This window comes from Oncorhynchus tshawytscha, linkage group LG10 (assembly GCF_018296145.1).
Source record: "Oncorhynchus tshawytscha isolate Ot180627B linkage group LG10, Otsh_v2.0, whole genome shotgun sequence".
NCBI lineage: Eukaryota > Metazoa > Chordata > Actinopteri > Salmoniformes > Salmonidae > Oncorhynchus > Oncorhynchus tshawytscha.
In genome coordinates this window covers 42,476,478-42,500,811 of record NC_056438.1, presented here as the reverse complement: position 1 = coordinate 42,500,811, position 24,334 = coordinate 42,476,478, and the positions used below count along the sequence as shown (strand labels likewise).

Here is a 24,334-nt window from a genome sequence, read left to right as displayed (position 1 = left end):
ACAGTTTACCCACATCCTGCCGTATCAGCCTCAATGTAAAACGATGTATATGTTGTGACGTTACCAATATGTATGTTATATTGCTGTGGTTAGAATGATCGTTTATCTTGGCACCATTATTGCCATCCTATCATATAGTCAAATGCTGTGCATTTCTATTAGAAGGCAAGGCAAATATTGGCTTCCATATATTAACATATATTTTTAATCCAGATTTATTTTTTACATCCCCCTTGCCAAGTAGAATAATGCTACCTTAAAGAATTCAATAATGAATGCAAATTGAGACTTAGTGAAGATAAGTTGCACCGCAGTGCACCAAGGCTCTTTTGAGATGAAATGTTTAATGGTAAATGTTTATTGCAGTGGGGATGTTTATTGCAGTTTAGTGAGGTAGCTATAGTGATTAAGAGGCTACCCCGGCGTATTGATGGACACAGGCTCCGTTCCTACTATGCTAAGGTATCATTCTTCCCATCCTCCTGGTGCACAGATAAAGAGGAACGGGCAAATCATTCCTCTCCTTATCGAACCAAAGGCTGTCATGTGATGTACAGCAGGTGCACCATCCCCACAGACAGACAGGCCAAAACCACAGACAGACAGACAGACAGGCAGGCAGACCAGAACCAAATACAGACAGACAGAACAAAACCACAGACAGACAGAAGAGAAACACATGCAGACAGACCAGAATCACAGACAAACCAAAACCACAGACAAGAGAGACCAGAACCATAGACAAACTGACAGACCAGAACCACAGACAGACGGACCAGAATCACAGACAGAACAGGACCGTAGACAGACAGACAGAACAGGACTATAGACTGATAGACAGACAGAACAGGACTATAGACTGATAGACAGACAGGACAGGACTATAGACTGATAGACAGACAGACCAAACTGGACCATAGACAGACAGACAGCACATGTCCTTTACCTCATATCCCTATACTGCTATAATGATTTTAGCATTTTGACAAACAGCCAATGCTGGAGGAATTTGTCTGTTAAAAGAATCTTGTTTTTCCTTTTATCCCCTGTAAGATGCACCCTCCAAACCTCCACAGGTGTCCCGTAAGGGCGGCAGGCTAGGTTAGTAGCTCAGCCTCCATCCGTGTGTGCTGTGTTTTTTTCCGTCTCCACCCCCCGCCCCATCTCGCGCCCATGTAGATACCCCTGTTGCGAGGGAGGGGAGGTGGGTGGGAGATGGCTTATAGCACCAGTCTGGTGCCGGTGACCCCTCTGCTGATTTGTTTGACACTATGCTTTCAATTTTTATTTTTTTATTTTTCTTTACTCCTTGTAACGCTCTCTTCCAGTAGTCTCTTTGTCCTTGGCTACTCTCTGCCTCTCGTTTTTTGTCTCAGTCTTTCAGTTCGTATGTGTCAGATCAGTTTTTATTCTCTCTCTTCGTTTTCCTCCTCCAGTGTGTCATTGTTTGTGTTTAACATGTATGTCACATGTGGAGTATTGCTGTGTGACTGGGTGGCAGTCTGTTTATTTGTGTGCATCGACCTGTTGTGTTTTCCCTGTCTAACTTGTCGACGGTAGCAGTTGAGGTGATCATTCACCATTTCATGGTCATAACGCCATTCGTCAACATACCCAAATGTCCCCGTGTATGTCTCTGCATCGATACACGTAAAGTTGTGCCATTTTGAATGGCTCCAGTCAGCATTCATACACACAGGCACATTCTCCCATACTAGGCATATCCCAAGCGCAAAAACAGGTCATTTGCTCCTTCAATGTCCACCCGTCTCTCTCAAACTCATACTTAAACACTCCCTCGCCCTCTATTTCTTTCTCCTCCCACACATACCAGCATACTTCACTTGCACGTAAACGCACGTCCATTCTGTTTCCCGCCCCTCTGAATGGAGCTGACGTGCTCTGCTGTCAGTGATTACTTAGCCCTTTATTTACAGAAGTGCAGTTATCACATGTGATTTAGCCAGCTAGCCCCCACTCTCTCTGCCCTACCCATGATGGATGATGGCGGGCCTGTCCCAGAGATTGATGGCTCCACCCCCGAGGGGAAGTGAGTTGTGGGTTGATGGACAGAATAGTGTACAGCTGAGGCGACATGAACCTCCACTGCTGCGAGGTCAGCTTGCAGGCCAACCCTGGGCTCAACTACAGTATGGATCAAATGCCACTAATCTGCTCCAGGACCAGCTCTGGAGGCCTACAGATCCACTGTGGACACTAGCCCCGATTCTGATGCTACACCATCAGCCCTATCTGAACCCGTCCACATATTCACACTACACCTCGAAAGATCTGATCTTGATCAATGAATGGTTTGTTTAATTTAAAGACCAAGAAAATTCAATAGAATAATGAACTTGCATCCAAACACAATTTTGTTTGTTTAGCTCAGGCAAAGTGAAGGATTCATTATTTCCAGATTGCGACTTTCCATTCACTCTCAGTTTGATGGTGAACGTTATTTTACACTTTCACAGATTATATGATGGTTGATCCAGTTGGATCACAACTGCCTTAACTTCAACCGTGCTTCAAATTAACCTTTGCATGACTCCATAAGCAGCATCACTTCCATAATATACAGTGTCTTTGGAAAGTATTCAACCCCCTTTACTTTTTCCACATTTAGTTAGGTCACAGCCTTATTCTAAAATGTATTAAATATTTTTTTCCCCTCATCAATCTACATACAATAGCCAATAATGACAAAGCAATAACAGGCTTTTAGAAATATGCTAATTTTTAATAACATTTAAAAAAGGAAATAAAAATGAAATAGCACATTTACATAAGTATTCAGACTCAGTACTTTGTTGAATCACCTTTGGCAGCGATTACAACCTTGAGTCTTCTTGGGTATGACACTACAAGCTTGGCACACCTGTATATAGAGAGTTTCTCCCATTCTTCTCTGCAGATCCTCTCAAGCCCTGTCAGGTTTGATGGACAGCTATTTTCAGGTCTCTCCAGAGATGTTCGATCGGGTTCAAGTCCGGGCTCTGGCTGGCCCACTCAAGGATTTTCAGAGACTTGTCCCAAAACCACTCCTGCATTGTCTTGGCTTTGTGTTTAGGGTCGTTGTCCCGTTGGAAGATGAACCTTCACCCCAGTCTGAGGTCCTGAGTGCTCTGGAGCAGGTTTTCATCAAGGATCTCTGTATTTTGTTCCGTACATCTTTGCCTTGATCCTGACTAGTCTCCCAGTCCCTGCCACTGAAAAACATCCCCACAGCATGATGCTGCCACCACCATGCTTCACCGTAGGGATGGTTCCAGGTTTCCTCCTGATGTAACGCTTAGCATTCAGGTCAAAGAGTTTAATCTTGATTTCATTAGACCAGAGAACATTGTTTCTCATGGTCTTAGAGACGTTAGGTGCCTTTTGGCAAACTCCAAGCGGGCTGTCATGTGCCTTTTAGTGAGGAGTGGCTTTCGTCTGGTCACTCTACCATAAAGGCCTAATTGGTGGAGTGCTGCAGAGATGGTTGTCCTTCTGGAAGGTTCCCCCATTTCCACAGAGGAACTCTAGAGTTCTGTCAGAGTGACTATTGGGTTCTCGGTCACCTCCCTGACCAAGGCCTTTCTCCTCCCGATTTCTCAGTTTGGCCAGGGGGGCAGCTCTAGAAAGAGTTTGGTGGTTCCAAACTTCTTCCATTTAAGAACGATGGAGGCCACTGTTCTTGGGGACCTTCGATGCTGCAGACATTTTTTTGGTACCCTTCCCCAGGGACAATTCCTTCATCCTCATGGCTTGGTTTTTGCACGGACATGCACTGTCAACTGTGAGACCTTATATAGACAGGTGTGTGCCTTTCCAAATCATGTCCAATAAATTGAATTTACCACAGGTGGACTCCAATCAAGTTGTAGAATCATTTCAAGGATGAACAATGGAAACAGGATGCACCTGAGCTCAATTTTGTGTCTCATAGCATTGGGTCTGAATACTTATGTAAATAAGTATATATTTTTTATAAATTAACAAACATTTTTCAAAATCTGTTTTATCTTTGTCATTATGGGGTATTGTGTGTAGATTGCTGAAGATTTGTATTTATTTAATACATTTTAGACTAAGGCTGTAACGTAACAAAATGTGGAAAAAGTCAACGGGTCTCAGTACTTACCGAAGGCACTGTAGGTGCTCCTTTCATGCCTCTGCTGTTCAATCCAAATCTAACACGTGCTTTCATAAAGGCCAAATATTGAACGACCAAAAATCCCAAATGCAAGATCGTTTACTCAGAATCTATTTTCACTGCTAAGTGCTACTGGTGATGAGCTCCATCGAAATGAAACTATCCACACAATCAAAATAACTGCATGTGAATCATTCCTGAGAGTCCGCAGATTATTGTTTCTCACAACGTGATCTTCTAGCACCCCCACCCTTTCCCAAACGATAAACAGTCTCATTCACACATACATTTTTTTTTTGCCTTGGGAGAGAAGACTCCCATAGCCTTGGGCTAAAACTCCGTATCCACCTGCTCCCTCACAAGTGTTGATTGCTGCAACCTGAGCCCAGCGCTAGCTCGGCTCTCCTCCAAATATCATCAGCACCACCAAGTTGGAAGGTAAACTCAAGAGTTATTTATAGATGGTATAACATTTTGGGCTGACTCTCCTCAGGATATAACCATAGCCTTTGATTGGGGATCAGTTGTGGTGTTGAAAGCCCTAAACGGCACAATCAACATACAGTTGTGGATTTTTGTTACTCAAACCCACATTATGGGTCCCGGCTCACCAACGTTACCAGGCCCATCTAGGAGCAAACAGTTACTTAGGGCAGAATACCAGTTTGAGATGATTGTGCACAACTGTTGTTTTTGCACAAATATCCCAACGACATCCATTCATTATTTACGCAAAAGTTCAAGTTAAGCACAAAAAAGGTTAGGATTCATCCCTTGGTGAACAGTGACAATGTGAATATTCCCACAAGGCAATCATCTCATAAAAATTGTGAAGAACAGGTCAATCTCAACCCTCAAAACCCCAAAACTTAGGCCAGTTGCTGTTGCACCATAATATACTGTATTACATTTCAGATTACAACATTACCTTCAAGAACCACTCATTAACATCACCAGACTACAAGAGTACAGTAGATATACATCATTTTTACAGATGCATCCGTATTCCAGGGTCAGTTTGTCTTATAAATGTTAGGAGATACCTTAGCTAGCAAGTTGGCAGTACAACAAGGTAACAGTTCAGATGCATAGGTTACTGTCGTGACTACGAGCCCACCCATTGATTCTCTTGAATTTTCTTATTCTACGCCAAGTCAATTCTCACCTCTGACCCCAATCTGGTACCCAGGCTTTTTACCGTTAACCACATCCCCAACATCTGTTTTACTAGTTTGTCAATGTGAGCAGCAGTGGCGAGGTGTGAAGTGATAGGGGTGTGGTCTGACATGCCCCTGGGGGGTGGGGCGTGGTGGGGGTCTGTCCTTTGTTTCAGAGCCGCAGCTGAAAGGCATCGTGACACGATTGTTCAGCCAGCAGGGCTTCTACCTGCAGATGCAGCCGGACGGCTCTATCGATGGCAGCAAGGACGAGAACAGCGACTACAGTGAGTAATTGGGTTAGGCACTACGACTCCCAGCATGCCGCATGGTTACCACTAGTCACTGGCCCAATTCCAGTTTCTTAAAAGTGTGTCCTTCCTTTCTTGACAGAATGAATAGTGGTTAGACATGATTTGACAGGTGAACGCAAGGGCTCCGCCACATAGCTTTCACCTGTCTAGTCATTTCTAATCAGTGATTACTTTAAGGAAGGAAGGAAGGAAGGATGCACTTTTAAAGCCTCTGAACTGGGATACTCACGTTACCCCATTTAGTATGACTTCCTTTATGGTATTGTATGATCAAAGCATGACAGACTTGCTAAGCTAACCAATTTGGCCTGCTATTTAGTATTTACTGTGAATCAAAATGTGTGTGCAAATGTGTGTGCAGTGTTGTTATAGCTAAGTGCCAACATCTACTGCCAAGATATATAACTATGTAAAATACACCAGCTGCGAACAATCAATTGGGTCGAACTTTTAAACAAAGTCTTGCAGATGAGCAATTTGCATATATCATTTTTTTGCCTCGCGTGACAGTTTTAGACAATATTACACATCAGTGTAATATTGAGAAATAAACAGCCTAGAGCCTATAATTTTGATAGAAAAGAAAAACAATTTGGATTAAAATTTGCATGTTCAACTGAGAACACTAAAATATGTTTTTTATATCAAATGGAAGCACCACCCGGCGCCTAGCAAAACATCCCTTGTGTGCCACTGTGTGGATGTAAGTGCCACATTAACCAGGTTTTCATTCAACCTTTTTATGCAAGTCAAGCACTTTGTATAAAGAATGTCAAAATGGTGGAAACAATAAATGTTCCAATTGTCGACAAAACAAAATATGCTAGGCAAGGTTAGGATCTTTTTGTCGGTAAAATGAATTATGCGAGAAATGTCGGTAGAAATGCTTTTATGGACAAATATTTATATAATAACCATATATATCGAAGTAAACTTGGATTCATGCCGTGACATGTGGTCCTACCACTACAACTTGTCCGGAAAGCATGCAGTTTATTAGGCTACAGATTAAATAAGTTATAGTTATAGTGAACTTCACAGTGTGGTGAAAGTGCAAGGTGATGAGCTTGATGCTCCTTTCCAATAAATATCGAGGGTCTTATTCTGGTGACATAATCATCGATGCTTAGCTGCCGTTTGACAAATTCAAATAATTTTGCTCTTTTGTCCATAATTATCTCATAATGTAGGCTATACCCACGCTGTTGGCTAGAGCACAAGTGCCAATACCAGAGTAGGCACACGCTATATAACTCAACATTTATGGTGAGAAAACCATCAGTAGAGTTGAAAATGCAATGAAAACCCATTTAACTTGTATTTTTTATTCAATGCATGGAAATTTAACCGCAAAAGGTATTTTTTAATGTGCATTACATCATCACTCATAGCCTTTTATCCACAAGTCAAATTCATGGTAAACCCATCTGGTGGGAAATTGCGCATATTGTTTTAATGCAAATTTTAGAATATTCGCATGAAAATCTGTCACCAATTGGATGGAAACCTAGTTAGTGTTTTGATTTATTCAGGTCTAAAGCCTGTGATTATCACAACTGCAATTTCGCTGTGGATGTTCATGGTGGGGAATAAGTCCAATCGAAGGAACTTCATTCTCAGGAGAAATCTGGTCCAAAGGATCATTCCACGAGTAATTTCCCTCCACTTTTACAGTGGTTGCTCTCTCCAAGTCGGTTTGCCATGCACCGAAGCAGTAATCTTTACAGTGTCTCCCTATGAACCTTGTCACAGTGAAGAAACAGCTTTCCCTAAAGGAGTCACCCTGGAGGAATGTATCTCGGGGGGTAACAGTCTCTGCATTGTGAACAATCCCTCAGGAATAGGTTAAGCCCCAGGATCAGTATTTATGTACTATTTACTCAAGGATTACTTTGCCCTCTAGGAACCATAGTTGAGAGAATGCCAAGAGTGTGCAAAGCTGTCATAAAGGCAAAGGGTGGCTACTTTGAAGAATCTAAAATATATTTGTTTAACCAGTTGGATTTAGGGGGCGCTATTTTAATTTTTGGATGAAAAACGTTCCCGTTTTAAACAAGATATTTTGTCACGAAAAGATGCTCGACTATGCATATAATTCACAGCTTTGGAAAGAAGACACTCTGACGTTTCCAAAACTGCAAAGATATTGTCTGTGAGTGCCACAGAACTGATGTTACAGGCGAAACCCAGATAAAAATCCAACCAGGAAGTGCCGCATTTTTTGAAACCGCCTCATGCCAATGACTCCTAATATGGCTGTGAATGAGCTACGAATGAGCTTACGTTTTCCACGTTTTCCCCAAGGTGTCTACAGCATTGTGACGTCTTTTTAGGCATTTCCCTTGAAGAATGGCTGTAAGGGACCATATATGGCATGTGGTCACATGGTGTCTCCTGCAGAAAACCTTGCGTAAAATACTGAGGTAGCCATTTTTCCAATCGCTTCTTATGAGAAACCAACTAACCTCGACGGATATATTATTGAATATATTTGTTAAAAACACCTTGAGGATGGATCCTAAACAACGTTTGCCGTGTTTCTGTCGATATTATGTAGTTAATTTTGAAAAAAGTTTGGCGTTATAGTTGTAGCATTTTTCGGTCGATTTCACCAAGCATGGTGAAGAAACGGGAGCTTTTTCGCCAACAAAAGTCATCTTTTTGGAAAAAAGGAACATTTGCTATCTAACTGGGAGTCTCCTGAGTGAAAGCATCTGAAGTTCTTCAAAGGTAAATTATTTAATTTGGTTGCTTTTCTTATTTTCGTGAAAATGTTGCCTGCTGCCAGCAGAGCCTAGCATAGCATTATTCCATGATAAACTTACACAAATGCTTGTCTAGCGTTGGCTGTAACGCATATTTTGAAAATCTGAGATGACAGTGTTGTTAACAAAAGGCTAAGCTTGTGTTTGAATATATTTATTTAGTTTAATTTGCGATTTTCATGAATAGGAAAAGTTTCTAGGGGTATTTGTCCGTTGCGTTATGCTAATGCATTTGAGGCTATGATTACGCTCCCAGATACGGGTTTGCTCGACGCAACAGTTTTTTGGTTACTGCATGATTCCATATGTGTTATTTCATAGTTATCCTGCAATGTAGAAAATAGTAAAAATAAAGAAAAACCCTTGAATTAGTAGGTGTGTCCAAACTTTTGACTGGTACTCTATATTATATGTATGTATGTGTGTGTGTGTGTGTGTGTGTATATATATATATATATATTACTACCGTTCAAAAGTTTGGGGTCACTTAAAATGAAAAGCACATTTTTTTTGTCCATTAAAATACATTAAAATTTTATCAGAATTACAGTGTAGACATTGTTAATGTTGTAAATGACTATTGTAGCTGGAAACGGACGATTTTTAATGGAATATCTACATAGGCGTACAGAGGTCTATTATCTGCAACCATCACTCCTGTGTTCCAATGGCACGTTGTGTTACCTATCCAAGTTTATCATTTTAAAAGGCTAATTGATCATTAGAAAACCCTTTTGCAATTATGTTAGCACAGCTGAAAACTGTTGTTCTGATTAAATAAGCAATAAAACTGGCCTTATTCAGACTAGTTGTGTATATGGAGCATCAGCATTTGTGGGTTCGATTACAGCTCAAAATGGCCAGAAATAAATAACTTTCTTCTGAAACTCATCAGTCTATTCTTGTCCTGAGAAATGAAGGCTATTCCATGCAAGAAATTGCCAAGAAACTGAAGATCTCATACAATGCTGTGTACTACTCTATTCACAGAACAGCTCAAACTGGACCTAACCAGAATAGAAAGAGGAGTTAGGGGCCCCGGTACACAACTGAGCAAGAGGACAAGTACATTAGAGTGTCTAGTTTGAGAAACAGATGCCTCACAAGTCCTCAACTGGCAGTTTCATTAAATAGTACCTGCAAAACACCAGTCCCAATGTCAAGTGAAGAGGCAACTCCGGGATGCTGGCATCAATTTGATGTTATTTTAATGGACAAAAAATGTGCTTATGTTTCGAAAACAAGGACATTTCTAAGTGACCCCAAACTTTAGAACGGTAGTGTATATGACAATTTTATCAATTGTGTAATTGCGTGAGATGATAGCATTTTGCAAACCATCTCCCCCCATCGCCCCAAGATGAATGGTTCTGACCATTCTGACTTCACGCTCCACTGCTTTGATTGGTGTAACGTTAGCTAGAAAAAAGTGTCTGTCCAGATATTGAAAAGGCACATGCAAAAAAAAAAATCAAGGAACTTATAGGACAAGAACTGTGACTTTCCTTCCTCTCTGGAGCAGGGCTCTGCTGAAAGGAGTGATAACTGGAGTGGTGTTAAGTGTTGAGGAGGATCAACTGAAGTTCGCCGTGTCTGTGACACCCGCAGTTTGGTGCGACGCAGACCCAGTGGAGAGTGTGGTGAAACAGAGAAGACACTATCTGTACTACTGAGTTCAGATAAAGTTAAGTTAGGATGGGTCAGTAATCCCGTGAGAGCTTTTGTCTCGAATCCATTACGTTGTTTTAGGTGTCAAGCTTATAGTCATGTGGCAGCAGTGTGTATGAGGGAGTTTCCTAGATGTGTGAAAAGTTCTGTGTGTAGGGGTTCCCATGGTGCTGGAGATCAGAGGTGTCTGGTGAGAGAAAGGCAGGTTGAGGATTCCAGGATCAGAGTAGTACAGAAGGTGTCGTATGATGAGGCAGTAAGTAGAGTAGTAGAGAAAGATGGGTCCAGGGTGAGGGATCTTAAGAGGCTACCTGTGAGTAGACCGAGGCCAATAGAGAGTGATAGGAATAACGTGCTTCGGTAAGGTTGTTTTTTTGGCAATCATGGCCACAGTTGTCAATTGTACCGCAGGACTGGAATGTAAATCACAGAGTATAGATGTTGTGGTGGAAGCTGCAGAGAAGTACTTGGGTGTACGCAGTGGCGATTTTAGAAGATAAATCTTGGTGGGGCAAAACAATTATGTGGGATGCATGCCAGCATAGCCACTACACAACACAACACTAAACAATACATTAATTGCACTATAACGGTGACAAACGGTTAGGGCCTACATAAAGCTGTCCCAACAGCAGAGTCCCAACAGCTGTCCCAACACCTTACCACTGCTACACCTAGCGGAGCCTTGTCTTGTAGCGAAACAGTTCATTCATCCTCATTTACTGCCTTTTAAAAAAACATAGCTGATATGGCTGACTTGCTTAAACAAATGTGGGTTCTACTGACAATTGAGATGTACAAACTATGGCATAAGGGGATGACAAGCGGATAAGAGGCAATCCGTAATTTCGATTAAAACATTAATGAGCGAGCGATGACGGACGTAGTCGATATAACTATTTGTTCAGCACTTTTGAAATGTACAGGGACAGAATTCAGAACATGGGCCGTTCTTCCAGTGTACTCCCTGTACACCAATTCAAGACCGTAGGATAAATAAAGGGGGCATATAAGCAGACAACGAAAGCTCATTTTCGATGATTACATTTCTCTAAAACAGGTTATAGGCTACATGTGCACCACCAAGTTGGAACAGTAGGCGAAATTAAGAGGTAAAAATAGACCAAATTATTAGGGTGAACGCCATTTGGGTCTTTGCATGTCAAAAACGATACACTTCAAATAACACGGATTCCTTCGAAACCACTCATTGTTGAATTTGCAAGTTTCCAATTTGTTGTGTACTGTTTATGGCCGATGAGCAGCATACATTTGATCTATTATTTCTCGTCTTTATTTCTCTTCACATGATCAGGATTAAAAAGGATTTGCCAGTAGATTGTCGACTTGATTCATGATGATGACTGCTAGCTAAGATTTTGAAAGTAAGATGTTGACATGATCAGCTACTGTACATACAACGTGATTTGATTTCATTTTATCTGTGGCCAATGAACTTGAGCCTTCTTGGCTCTTGGCTCAAGGGCTCTTCTAATGTAACTCTATGGCAGGACCCAAAGGGTATAAATGTTCGATGTCTACCCTTACTAAGGACTTAGACTTGAGAGCCAGTTTCTCATGAGAGACAGTTTCATCATAGTGCTTGATGGTTTTTGTGACTGCACTTGAAGAAACTTTCAAAGTTCTTGGAACTTTCCGTATTGACTGACCTTCATGTCTTAAAGTAATGATAATAACTATTTGCTTATTTGAGCTGTTCTTGCCATAATATGGACTTGGTCTTTTACCAAATAGAGCTATCTTCTGTTTTCCACCACTACCATGTCACAACACAACTGATTGGCTCAAACGCATTAAGGAAAGAAATTCCACAAATGAACTTTTAACAAGGCACACCTGTTAATTGAAATGCATTCCAGGTGACTACCTCATGAATCTGGTTGAGAGAATGCCAAGAGAGTGCAAAGCTGTCATCAAGGCAAAGGGTGGCTATTTGAAGAATCTCAAATATAAAATATGTTTTGATTTGTTTAACACTTTTTTGGTTACTACATGATTCCATATGTGTTATTTCGTAGTTTTGATGTCTTCACTATTATTCTACAATGTAGAAAATAGTAAAAATAAAGAAAAACACTTGCATCTCGAGAGGCACTGTGGTCTTAGGCACTGCATCACAGTGCTATCAGTGCCACTAGAGATCCTGGTTCGAATCCAGGCTCTGTCGCAGCTGGCCGTGACTGGTAGACCCATGGGGCGGTGTACAATTGGCCCAACGTCATCTGGGTTACAGGCTGACTACACCGTGCACTCGCGTTGCAAAATAAATGTAGAAATCTATATTATTCAATTATTGCACCCACACACACTGCGCGCGCCAACAAGCGTCTGAGTTGCCACAGGCTAAAATAGAAGTCAGTTCTATTTGTGACGCAGATCGTACTGCAAGTCCTGCCTCTCCCATCTCCTCATTGGTTTATAGAAGCAGGTACCCACGTGCCATCTCTTCATTGGTTCTACCCACGAGGGTGACTGAAAGATGAACAAGATCGGTGGCGGTAATGCACCTAATTTATGAAAGTTGCCAATCGCAATATGAAGTCCAGAGAAGAAAAGCCTGGAAGGAGGAGAGATGACTAGAAACGATTCGGTTGACCATTTTATGTGTGGATTAATTGTCGGAGTAGAGGACCTTGTGCATTTCAGGTAAAATAACAAGTCAATGTTTATATCCCAGGACAAATTAGCTAGCAACAGCAAGCTAGCTAAATAGGACAAATTAGCTAGCAAGTCCAAGCTAGCTAGCTAAATTGCCATAAATGTTTAATGCTTTTCGACCTGTCTCCAAATTAATGTAATTGTTTCAGAGTTTGTTTTGATATTTTAACCTGCGTGACGTGATCGCGTTTGGTGAGGGGGGACAAAATACATTTATGCACGATGGTGCACGATGGCACATGCGCGCAGACGGTTTGGGTTCCGTGTTAGGGGAGGGTTTGGCCGGCAGGGATGTTCTTGTCCCATCGCGCACTAGCGACTCCTGTGGCTGGCCAGGAGCAATGCACGTTGACAAGGTCGCCAGGTGTACGGTGTTTCCTCCGACACATTGGTGCGGCTGGCTTCCGGGTTAAGTGGGCATTGTGTCAAGAAGCAGTGCGCCTTGGCTGGGTTGTGTTTTGGAGGACGCACGGCTCTCGACCTTCACCTCTCCCAAGTCTGTATGGGACTTGCAGCGATGGGACATGACCAATTGGATACCACGAAATTATGGAGAAAAAGGGGGTACATTTTTTAAATAATAATAGGACGAAATAGAAAAACCCTTGAATGAGTAGGTGTTCTAAAACTTTTGACTGGTAGTGTATATATTTTATATTTTATTTTATTTGCCCCACCAGCCCTGAATGATGGATCGCCACAGGGTGTACAAGATTTTACTGCAGAAAATATGTTTGGGCTGCTGGCCTGGAGTAGGATCAGATAGGGCCAAAGTCGTGGAATAGTGGTGAGGTTTCAATGGGTGCAGGGTTAGTTGGTAATTTTGTATAATGTATAATGAATTCATACTTAAGCAATAAGGCCCGAGGGTATGTGGTATATTGCCAATATAGCACGGCTAAGTGCTGTTCTTTAGGCACGACGCAACGCGGAGGTGTTCACAGCCCTTAGCCATGGTATATTGGCCATACAGTATATCACAACCCCCCGATGTGTCTTATTGCTATTATAAACTGGTTACCAACGTAATTAGAGCAGTAAACATGTTTTATCATACCCATTATATACGGTCTGATATACCACAGCCAATCAACATTCAGTGCTCAAACCAACCCGTTTATAATACAGAATAGTAGGCTGATACACAGCCAATATAGTAGGTGGCAGCCTGCACCTATAACATTTGTTTGCGGATAGCCATAATACCAAAGAAGAAGAAGGAATTTACAGTTAGTTACGTTTTATTTGTGGCGTGCATGATCATGAGCAAAGTCATTGTAGCCTATCATTTGTGAGAACCATGAGTCATGAGCATGGGCTGACTTTGCTTTGCTGTACCGCGGTCCATTACAATGTAGAAAAACGCATATCAGCTATCTTTCCATATTACCAGCGCTTCATTTGATTATTTCTAACTATTTCTGTGTTGGATTCGTGGCCGTAATTTATGGAAGATGACAAAACTTTGGAGAAAACAATAGATGGCGAAGTCAAAGATAGGACAGTTGTAATGCTCCGGGTGTCGTGGGTGTGGAGTCAAATGCAGGAGACAGAGAGTGAAATGCTGTGCGTCTTTTAATAGCACCAACGCACCACAGGGTGCTCACAATAGTTACGTTCCCAAACACAGGGAATCAAAATGTACAACGGAAAAAATCACGACCAGGCACTAACACGTACCTCTACAACATAGCCGAAGGTTACACTGAAATAATCCCGCACAACATCCAGGCGGGCTGACTATCTAATAAAGACAAACTAATTAAACATAAACAGGTGCTACCAATAAACATACAAGGAGGGGGAGGAAAAACAATCAGTGGCAGCTAATAGGCCGGTGACGACGACCGCCGAGCGCCACCCGCCCGGGAAGGGGAACCACCCTCGGTCGGACTCGTGACAACAGTGGTTACCATCTGTGGCAATATTTTCCCTAAATCAATGCTTATCACAAATCCAGCTCCAGAACCATCCATAGAGCCAGCTGGCTAATCTTTTGAATACGGCGTAGTACTTTAAAAAAAAATCCAACAACAGATAACATTAGCTAGCTAGATAAGGTTAGCAAAATAGCTAGTTAGCTATCTAGATAAGGTTAGCATGCTAGCTAGCCCTATTAGTTGATGTTCATCAACTCCACTGGGAAATTACCACACTCCACTGGGAAATTACCACAATGAAATTCATTGAGAGGATGGGTTTGCATTTCACTGTAGTTTACTGTAATTACGGGATTGGTGCAAGCAGGTTAGCTGCTACACTGTAAAACAGTAACTTGTTTTTACAGTAACTTACTGGCAGACAGTTACCTGTAAGTTACTGTAAAAAAAAAAGTGTTACTGTAAATTCCAAATAAACTTTGGTTAATTAAACAATACATTCTTTGGAATTTATGGTAACATACTGTAATTTGTTTTGTATTAACCAACAGGTTATTATTGGCTGCCAGTAAGATACCGTGAAAACAACAGGATTTTTTTTACAGTGTAGGTAAAATGTTTACACATTCCAGCATAGGGCGGCAGGTAGCCTTACGGTTAGAGAGGTGAGCCAGCAGCCAGAGGGTTGCCAGTTCGAATCCCTACAATCAGGATTGAGCACTCAGATAAGTAGATCAGCATCAAACTACTTAAGTTTGGAAAGTTTGCCCCAAAAATATTTTGGGAAGTGAGTTGTATCAAATCCTAGATTCCGTTGATTGCCGTTGTGTCCTTGAGCAAGGCACCTAACCCCCCACAACAACAGCTCCCTGTGTGGCCACACTTCTTTAAAACATATGTATGTCTATTTTTAAGCAGAAGTTAAATTTCAGTTGGACCTTGTGTGCAATTGACCAATAAAGTGATCTTAATGAATATTTAGTGTTTTATATCACTTACACTTCTAGAGGCCTTAACAAAAGCTTCCAAACTGGCAGCAACTACAGAGCAAAACAGACAAAAAGGCCATGACAAAATCCTCCACCATTTGAGACTTGCTGCCACTCCAATGTGTCCCCTATATATTTTACAATTGATGGGGCTCTATAACCACAGGAATCAATACCTCTTACAAGGTACGCCTCAAAATATGTTAATGAGCTAGAAACAACAGTACCATATACTCACTAGTGGTCAAAGGTTTGTTGGTGCTCGTAAATTGCGGTACGGTACTGTATTATGAGAGGTGGATTACAGTAAAGTTTATTTGGAATTTAGTAACATATTGTACCTTTTTTTTTTTACAGTAACTTACAGGTCACTTGCTTCCAGTATTTTTTTGTGTGTACCATTCGAAATACAGCAATTATTTCCCCACCCACAGCATTATCCCACAATGCACCATCATTTACAGTATGCTGCAGTAAAAACATTTCTGAGTATTTTACTGTTGATAATACCCCAAATGACCGTATAAATGACCGTTTTCCAGTACAGTGTGGTTTGGGTCAGTGGTATCTGGGAAATCTCAATACCCAGTAATGCTGGCCCAGGGATGGAGGAGTGCAGTAAACTGCAGTAAATAATTCAGTAAATAGAACTAAAAATACCTCCTTCTCCATTTGTACCAAATTAATAATTCCCTCTGCGAGAAGCTTCATGCTCAGAGACAGACTGAAGACGACACAGAGAGGAAAGGAGAGAAGAACCTGGCCTAGCTGGCTCATGATGTCTTAATGCTTTAATTTCTGTTTAAGAAATTATTGTATAACCAGATTGCAACCAATATTGCAATATAGCGGCAGCAGCCTAATTTGGGGTGTGGCTTTCAGGTTGTAATTTTAAGAGCCTGATAAGGTTTCTGTGTTAAGGTAGCCTTTGCTTGGTTATGATATTGTGCTTGCTAAATGTGAAGGTCTTCTGTAAATAATATTATATTTTAATATTACAACTTTTCAAGTTGTTGAATAAACTTAGTTTCCAGGGAATTTATTTAATTCCAAAGTCAAAACAAGACGGTTTGTATTTACATGACATTTTGGTCTGTATTTGTTATTTATTAGGTTTAACCAAAGGGGAAAAGTTAAACTTGAAATATAGGTTTGTTAATAATCAAATATAACAGTTGACATTGAATCATATAGTTGGTTTCAACAAATGTAGTTTCTTTCAATTGGTAAAAACAAACTCATTCACTAGTAACCAATTGAGGTATTTTTGGATCGGTCATTTTTTACATTGTGGTCTCTTTCAAAACCAGGTAAAGATGCATTTTTGCCATGATGAAATCCAATCATTCAAATTGTCATGGTAAAGACGTCATATTTTGGTTGTTATCTGGTTAGATATCCAGATTACAACCAGATAGAAACTGCTTGCTAAAAACCTTTCTCTAGACAACCACCATACAACGTGACCATGATGTCTGTTTTTCCCATTGGGGAAAAGATAGAACATTTTGGAATACAGTAAGAGAGAGCTGGAGAACTGTTGAGCAATAGTTACTAATAGGCATGTAGGGTGGGAGGGTTGAGAGATCGAGAGGGAGAGAAATGCAAAGTGAAAGCTTGGCATTCAGGACCCATTGATCTGTGTGATGGATTATTAGAATAATAGATTTACCTCCACCCTTGAACTGCTCGACCTCCTGACCTCTGCTACATTATGTGATGCCGAGATGGCAGGAATAATTTACTTTCAGGAGGCGGTTTGGTTGTACTTTTGGGATCAGAGGAAAAAACTCTAACTGCATACTAGGTGTGACCAGCTATGGTGAAACCAGACATTTCAGTTACATTTATTTGGCCTCTAATTTTCCTCCAATAAAGAATGGTCCATGCTTATTCTTTAGGCAGCAAGCTGAAGGCAAATCTGACATGGATAAACTGTTGATTTCAGAGAACAGGAGGATTTCATGCACAAATACAAAACATTCTGTTTAATTGTCCAAAATTAGGAATTTGGTTTCTAAATGTCATGATATTTGTTGGTGGGCTGATAAAGCTGGTTTAGGGTGCAGGCGGCTGCATTTACAGTACTGAGTGGGCGTCTTATTGGTAATATGATTGACTGGTAGGTTAGTACACAATTGCAAGAGAGTGCTGGAAACCACCATTTAATTCATTAACAACCGTGTTCAATTTTGAGTCAGCAACCCGACACTAATTTCATCGCATATTCGGTTGATCGCTCCTCTATAAGTACCTGCACAAATTGAGGCTTATGAAGCCATCGTTGGTTGTGGAAGACCAACTCTATATACAGTGCTAGTTCTTCGCCTGCTCCATCATCTCCATGGCTAATGCTCTTGTTTAGCATTAGCTGTTAGTGCAGCTGAGAGAGCCTTCTCTATCTGTCACAGTAAGCCCCCCCCACTTTCTCCCACCAGATTTCACCCAAAGGATGTCCCTCAGGATTATAGGAACTGCCCTTCCCATTTGCACGGCCCAGCATTTTCTAAACTGTCCCGGGGTTGTATTATCTACCGAGCCCATATTAGCGCATCAAACAGGCTTACCTTCCCTTTTGGATTCGCCTTGGCCGATTACAGCTCCTTCAGAGGGCTGACATTCCTAGGAGTTGGCGTTCTTGAGTCACTTTGACACGTTTGTCTGCCCTTTTGAAGAATGAATATTTCTGGAAATCTTTTTACACTCGCATATGGCAGGTTAGGCCAGCTTTAGCTGGTGTCTGTCAGATATTATAGACGCGTGAGTTACAGGCTCGTCGTTAACGCTTGCCTAGTTAAATAAAGGTTAAATAAATCAAATGAAATAAAAACTCAAATGTTTGCCAATGTCTTTGCATGCTTAAAGGACATGATTGTTGAATCATTCGATAAAGGAGACAAAAGCAGGGTTTTCTCTTACGGATTCGAATGTAGGACAACTCCTGTCTCATTAGTTAAGTCACAGTTGTTGAACAAGTCAAATGAGAGCTCTGGCAGCTATTAATCATTTCATGATTTCTACTCCACACGTCCTACCACTTCTCTGATCTCAGGCAATGGCAATGTAGGTCTGTCTGAGGGGACTGCATCTGATCTGATTGAACCCTACAATATGTCTGTGCGGTTGATGGCTGATGTAGCGGCAGCTCTCGTCCAGAACATTCTGTCTCACACTCATGAAGTCATGCACGAATCCTCGTAGAGACAAGTTTTGGTCATCAAAGCAACAGAGGCCTCCGTCAGAAAGTGCAACCGAGCGACGGATGAATGAAAGAGAGAGCGAGAAAATGGAAAAGAAAGGAAACTATGAAGTGCTGGACAACCCCGCCACATTGGGCCCAGAGTACAGTACTGAAAGATCCAACAAAGCCTTTTCAGTGTAAGTATATATCTCCTGCCTGGAGATCCTCAGAGGACAATTTATACTATAGCTAGGCGAAAGCGGCATGCCGATTTTTATTGAGTGAAATTGAATCTGCTGGGCGGACAGACGTCTGTTGGCACCTCTCCTCTAATCCCTGTGAGCTTTATCTGAGCTTTATCTGATTCCGTCACCACTTACAATCAATAGTGCTTGTGCTGTATCCCTAACCACTCAACATGGAAATTCACCACTAGAGGAAGTCCACTTTAGGAAAGAGTCCACCTGAAAGAGGGATGTCCACGTTTTGTCAAATATTTGCTCTCAGGGAAGACCACTTCAAAAGGAGTGTCCACTTCAGAGGGAATTCTGCCTCAGAAGGAAAATGCATGCGGTATAACTGCAATGTCAGCCACTGTTCAAAAACCCCACTTTAAGAGGTGCCATACAGGAACATCAGTCAGGTCACACTGGTGTCAGAAGTGGGATCCATCTCCCGGGTAATTCAGTTATAATTGCGCACAGCAGGCCTTTCACAGGTAAAAGTTAAGTACTAAAAGTGCGAGGTCAAAAGGTCTCCGGTGAGTAATACCTGTCTTTTCTCTGTCTCTCTCTCGCTCTCTCTCTCTCTCTCAATCTCTCTCTCTCAGCACTGTTTAATCTAATTCCTGTGGGTCTGAGGGTGGTGGCCATCCAAGGGGTGAAGGCCGGCCTCTACATTGGAATGAACGGAGAAGGATTCCTCTACAGCTCAGTAAGAGCCACCGCCTCTCACAGGCGTGTGTGTATGTGTTTGTGCCTGTTTGTTTATGAGTCCATGCGTGTATTTTTGTGTGTGTATGAATACATGCTAATGTTGTGCAGTGTGCATGCATATGTTTTTGTATTTGTTGTTTTTGTTTTGTTTCGTAAAATGTTTTCCTTCATTGTACATTACCACATTCATTCTACATTGATACATATCAATTTCTGTATTTTTGTGTGGAGCTGTGTAAAACACTTGTTTTATTGTGCAATAATTTCTACCTTGTTCCTTATTTCTTTCTAGTACCTTGCATGCACTTAATGCAAACTTGAGAGAAAAAGACTAACTGCCCCTAAAATCAAACTTCTCCTTTGACAACTGCCTATGTGGCATCAATATGTGTCAGAAACATTTATTATTGTGTGAAATGGTATTTATTTTTTCATTTTTTATTATTATTCATATTTTTTTCTCCCCAATTTCGTGATATCAAATTGGTACAGTCTTGTCCCATCACTGCAACTCCCGTACGGACTCGGGAGAGGCGAAGGTCGAGAGCCATGCGTCCTCTGAAACACAACCCTGCCAAGCTGCACTGCTTCTTGACACACTGCTCGCTTAACCCGGAAGCCAGCCGCACCAATGTGTCGGAGGAAACACCGTCCAACCTGCAACCGTGTCAGCGTGCATGCGCCCGGCCCGCCACAGGAGTCGCTAGAGTGCGATGGGACAAGGGAAACCTGGCCGGCCAAACCCTCCCCTAACCCATACAGCGCTGGGCCAGATCTGTAGTGACGCCTCTAGTACTGCGATGCAGTGCCTTAGACCTCTGCGCTACTCGGGAAGCCCTCTTGTCTCAAAATTTACTACAAAGTGTAAATAGGATAGTTTTGGTCATGAAGTCAGTCTCGTCCAACACAGAGTTTGTAAGTGAGTTCGTCACGACTTACTGGAGGGTTGGGTATGGGCTACTTACAGTTGAAGTTGGAAGTTTACATACACCTTAGCCAAATACTTTTAAACTCAGTTTTTCACAATTCCTGACATTTAATCTGAGTAAAAAAATCCCTGTTTTAGGTTAGTTAGGATCACCACTTTATTTTAAGAATGTGAAATGTCAGAATAATAGTAGAGAATGATTTATTTCAGATTGTATTTCTTACATCACATTCCCAGTGGGCCAGAAGTTTGCATACACTCAATTCGTATTTGGTAGCTTTTGTTTTGGGTAGCCTTCCACAAGCTTCCCACAATAAGTTGGGTGAATTTTGGCCCATTCCTCCTGACAGAGCTGGTGTAACTGAGTCAGGTTTGTAGGCATCATTGCTCGGACACGCTTTTTCAGTTCTTCCCACAGATTTTCTATGGGATTGAGGTCAGGACTTTGTGATGGCCACTCCCATACCTTGACTTTGTTGTCCTTAAGCCATTTTGCCACAACTTTGGAAGTATGCTTGGGGTCATTGTCCATTTGGAAGACCCATTTGCGACCAAGCTTTAACTTCCTGACTGATGTCTTGAGATGTTGCTTCATTATATCCACATAATTTCCCCCCCTCATGATGCCATCTATTTTGTGAAGTGCACCAGTCCCTCCTGCAGCAAAGCACCCCCACAACATGATGCTGCCACCCCGTGCTTCACGGTTGGGATGGTGTTCTTCGGCTTGCAAGCCTCCCCCTTTTTCCTCCAAACATAATGATGGTCATTATGGCCAAACAGTTCTATTTTTGTTTCATCAGACCAGAGGACATTTCTCCAAAAAGTACAATCTTTGTCCCCGTGTGCAGTTGCAAACCGTAGTCTGGCTTTTTTTTAATGGTGGTTTTGGAGCAGTGGCTTCTTCCTTGCTGAGCGGCCTTTCAGGTTATGTCGATGTATGACTCATTTTACTGTGGATATAGATACTTTTGTACCTGTTTCCTCCAGCATCTTCACAAGGTCCTTTGCTGTTGTTCTGGGATTGATTTGCACTTTTCGCACCAAAGTACGTGCATCTCTAGGAGACAGAATGTGTCTCCTTCCTGAGCGATATGACGGCTGCGTGGTCCCATGGTGTTTATACTTGCATACTATTGTTTGTACAGATGAACGTGGTACCTTCAGGCGTTTGGAAATTGCTCCCAATGATGAACCAGACTTGTGGAGGTCTACAATTGTTTGTCTGAGGTCTTGGCTGATTTCTTTTGATTTTCCCAAGATGTCAAGAAAAGAGGCACAGAGTTTGAAGATAGGCCTTGAAATACATCCACAGGTACACCTCCAATTGACTCAAATGATGTCAATTAGCCTTTCAGAAGCGTCTACAGCCATGACATAATTTTCTGGAATTTACCAAAATGTTTAAAGGCACGTCAATTTAGTGTATGTAAACTTCTAACCCACTGGAATTGTGATACAGTGAATTATAAGTGAAATAATCTGTCTGTAAACAATTGCTGGAAAAATTACTTGTGTCATGCACAAAGTAGATGTCCTAACCGACTTGCCAAAACTATAGTTTCTGTGGTTGAAAAACGAGTTTTAATGACTCCAACCTAAGTGTATGTAAACTTCCGAATTCAACTGTACATGCCCACTTTTGCCGATGATGCCCAATTGCCCAGAGACACATTGTGGTCTTTCCCCAGCTGCCATGTGGACATTTGTTGACAAGTTTGCATATGGGTGCCACGCACATTTCACTCGGCAAATTGGAGGGACAATTGGCTTCCATAAAGTTGATGCAAACCTCCAATGCATTTCAACAATATTGCCAAATGGCCAGGAATGGATTACCTCCGACACGGTCACTTCTGCCGCATGTCAACCGTATAACCGCTGGTGTTGGTGAGTACTTTAGCAAAGTAAATAGCTGGTACTAGCTAGTAGCGACGTTTGGTTATACAAAATGTTTTGATAACGCTAGCGAGCCAGGCTAGCTATGATACCACAGATGAAAGAGGAATGATACTGTACTGTAGCTAGCTAAATGCATGAAGCTAACGTGTAATGTGATGTAGCTTGTCCGAGGAAGATATGCAGCTCATGTTAGCTAGCTACCTTGCTAACAACAGCTGACTAGCCCATTGACATTTAGGGTCAAGACAGGGCAGGCACTTGGGCACTAGTTTGCTAGCTAATCAGAGGATGTAGCAAGCTTGCTTTCAATAATGTTTCAACTCGAACTGGCTAGTTAACGTTAGCAGGCTGGCCAACTCATTTCAACTCATGCAAAGATTTATAACTTACCCTGATTTGCAAGAGTTAGCTAGCATTTGGGGCCTCCGTCTGCTAACCCAAAACAACATGCCTGTTCTCATAAAAGTTGATTGTGTGTTTTCTAGGGCAAAAATAAATATAGCTATGGCTCTTGTCAGCAAGCATTCAGCAAAGTACACAGTTGGTTGCATATTAACTGTGTCAGCATCACCGGCCTTAATCTATTTTGTCGTGACAGCCCCTCTATTAGCATATAAATTACTTCCAAACTAAAGTAAGTTATTTTTCTCGCTAAATGTTTATTGATGATATTTTATTTCATTCACAGGCTACGTACAAAACCTACCATATCAGGAGCTGTTACAGAAGGCTGAGGCAGTGGCCAGACACCAGTCCTGCTTCAGAGTAATGGAGGACACTTGAATAAGGTTGGTCACATTTGATTTGGTTAAAAGTCCTGGAATTCACCTAACCACCATTGATAATGTAACCACTGCTGTATGATGGAGGAAGTCCCAAAAAAATCAGAGGAAGGCCCGAAACATTTTCAGACTCCAGCCACTCAAGTCATAGACTGTTCTCTCTGCTACCGCACGGTAAGCTGTACCAGAGCGCCAAGTCTAGGAAGGCTCCTTAACAGCTTCTACGCCCAAGCCTTAAGACTGCTGAACAATGAATAAAATGGCCACCTGGACTATTTACATTGACCCCCCCTTTGCTTTTTACACTGCTGCTACTCGCTGTTTATTATCTATGCATAGTCACTTTACAAATTACTCTGACTAACCTGTACTCCTGTACATTGACTCGGTACCGGTACCCCCTGTATATAGCCTCGTTATTGTTTTTATTATTATTTTTCTTCACTTTAGTTTATTTTGTAAATATTTACTTAACTCAATTAAATCAACTGCATTGTTGGATAATGGCTTGTAAGTAAGCATGCCACGGTAAGGTCTACACATGTTTTATTCGCTGCATGTGACAAATAAAATTGGTTTTGATTTGTGTACAGTATGTGTGTCTTGTATGTTGTAAGGAGGTGCCCCCTTCCACTGTGCCAATGGACTACTCCTGGGCCTGAGTGAGTAATGTCAACCAGTCAGTGCCATGCTGGCACGTGTCCCTTGTGAATTAGCTGTGAATCATAATCTCTGATTGGCTATGTTCAACAGTGTATTTACTGTTGGCTTCCATGACTGTATGGTGACCGACTTTCTCTCTCCCTCCCTCTGTGATATACGAGCTGGGTCAGATATAGGAGCCTAAGTCAGGCTCCTTTATGACCAGTATCTGTGACAAGAGAGACCTGGAGCCGATCTACGCTGCCATAGACATCAGGTATTGGCAAACACCTCAGAAGGGGCAAAAGTTGATAAGTAATAAGATATTACTAAATACTTGTGATGCACTATCACTCTTTCAATACATGTCACTC

The 24,334-nt window shown here is 41.7% G+C and overlaps 1 protein-coding gene across 4 annotated transcripts in view; it reads left to right on the top strand.

The window, feature by feature from the left end:
* Positions 1-24,334, top strand: part of LOC112260234 (fibroblast growth factor 12) — a 55,843-nt gene that overhangs the window by 13,122 nt on the left and 18,387 nt on the right. For 2 of the 4 annotated variants that reach the window (XM_042328562.1, XM_042328563.1), the window contains exons 2-3: positions 5,472-5,582; positions 19,601-19,704. In XM_042328562.1, the coding sequence (XP_042184496.1) occupies positions 5,472-5,582; positions 19,601-19,704 (215 nt within the window). Of the gene's footprint in view, positions 1-1,053; positions 1,102-5,471; positions 5,583-19,600; positions 19,705-22,325; positions 22,525-23,224; positions 23,497-24,334 lie in introns of those variants that run through there. The other 2 variants (XM_042328561.1, XM_024435174.2) reach the window with 2 other exon arrangements.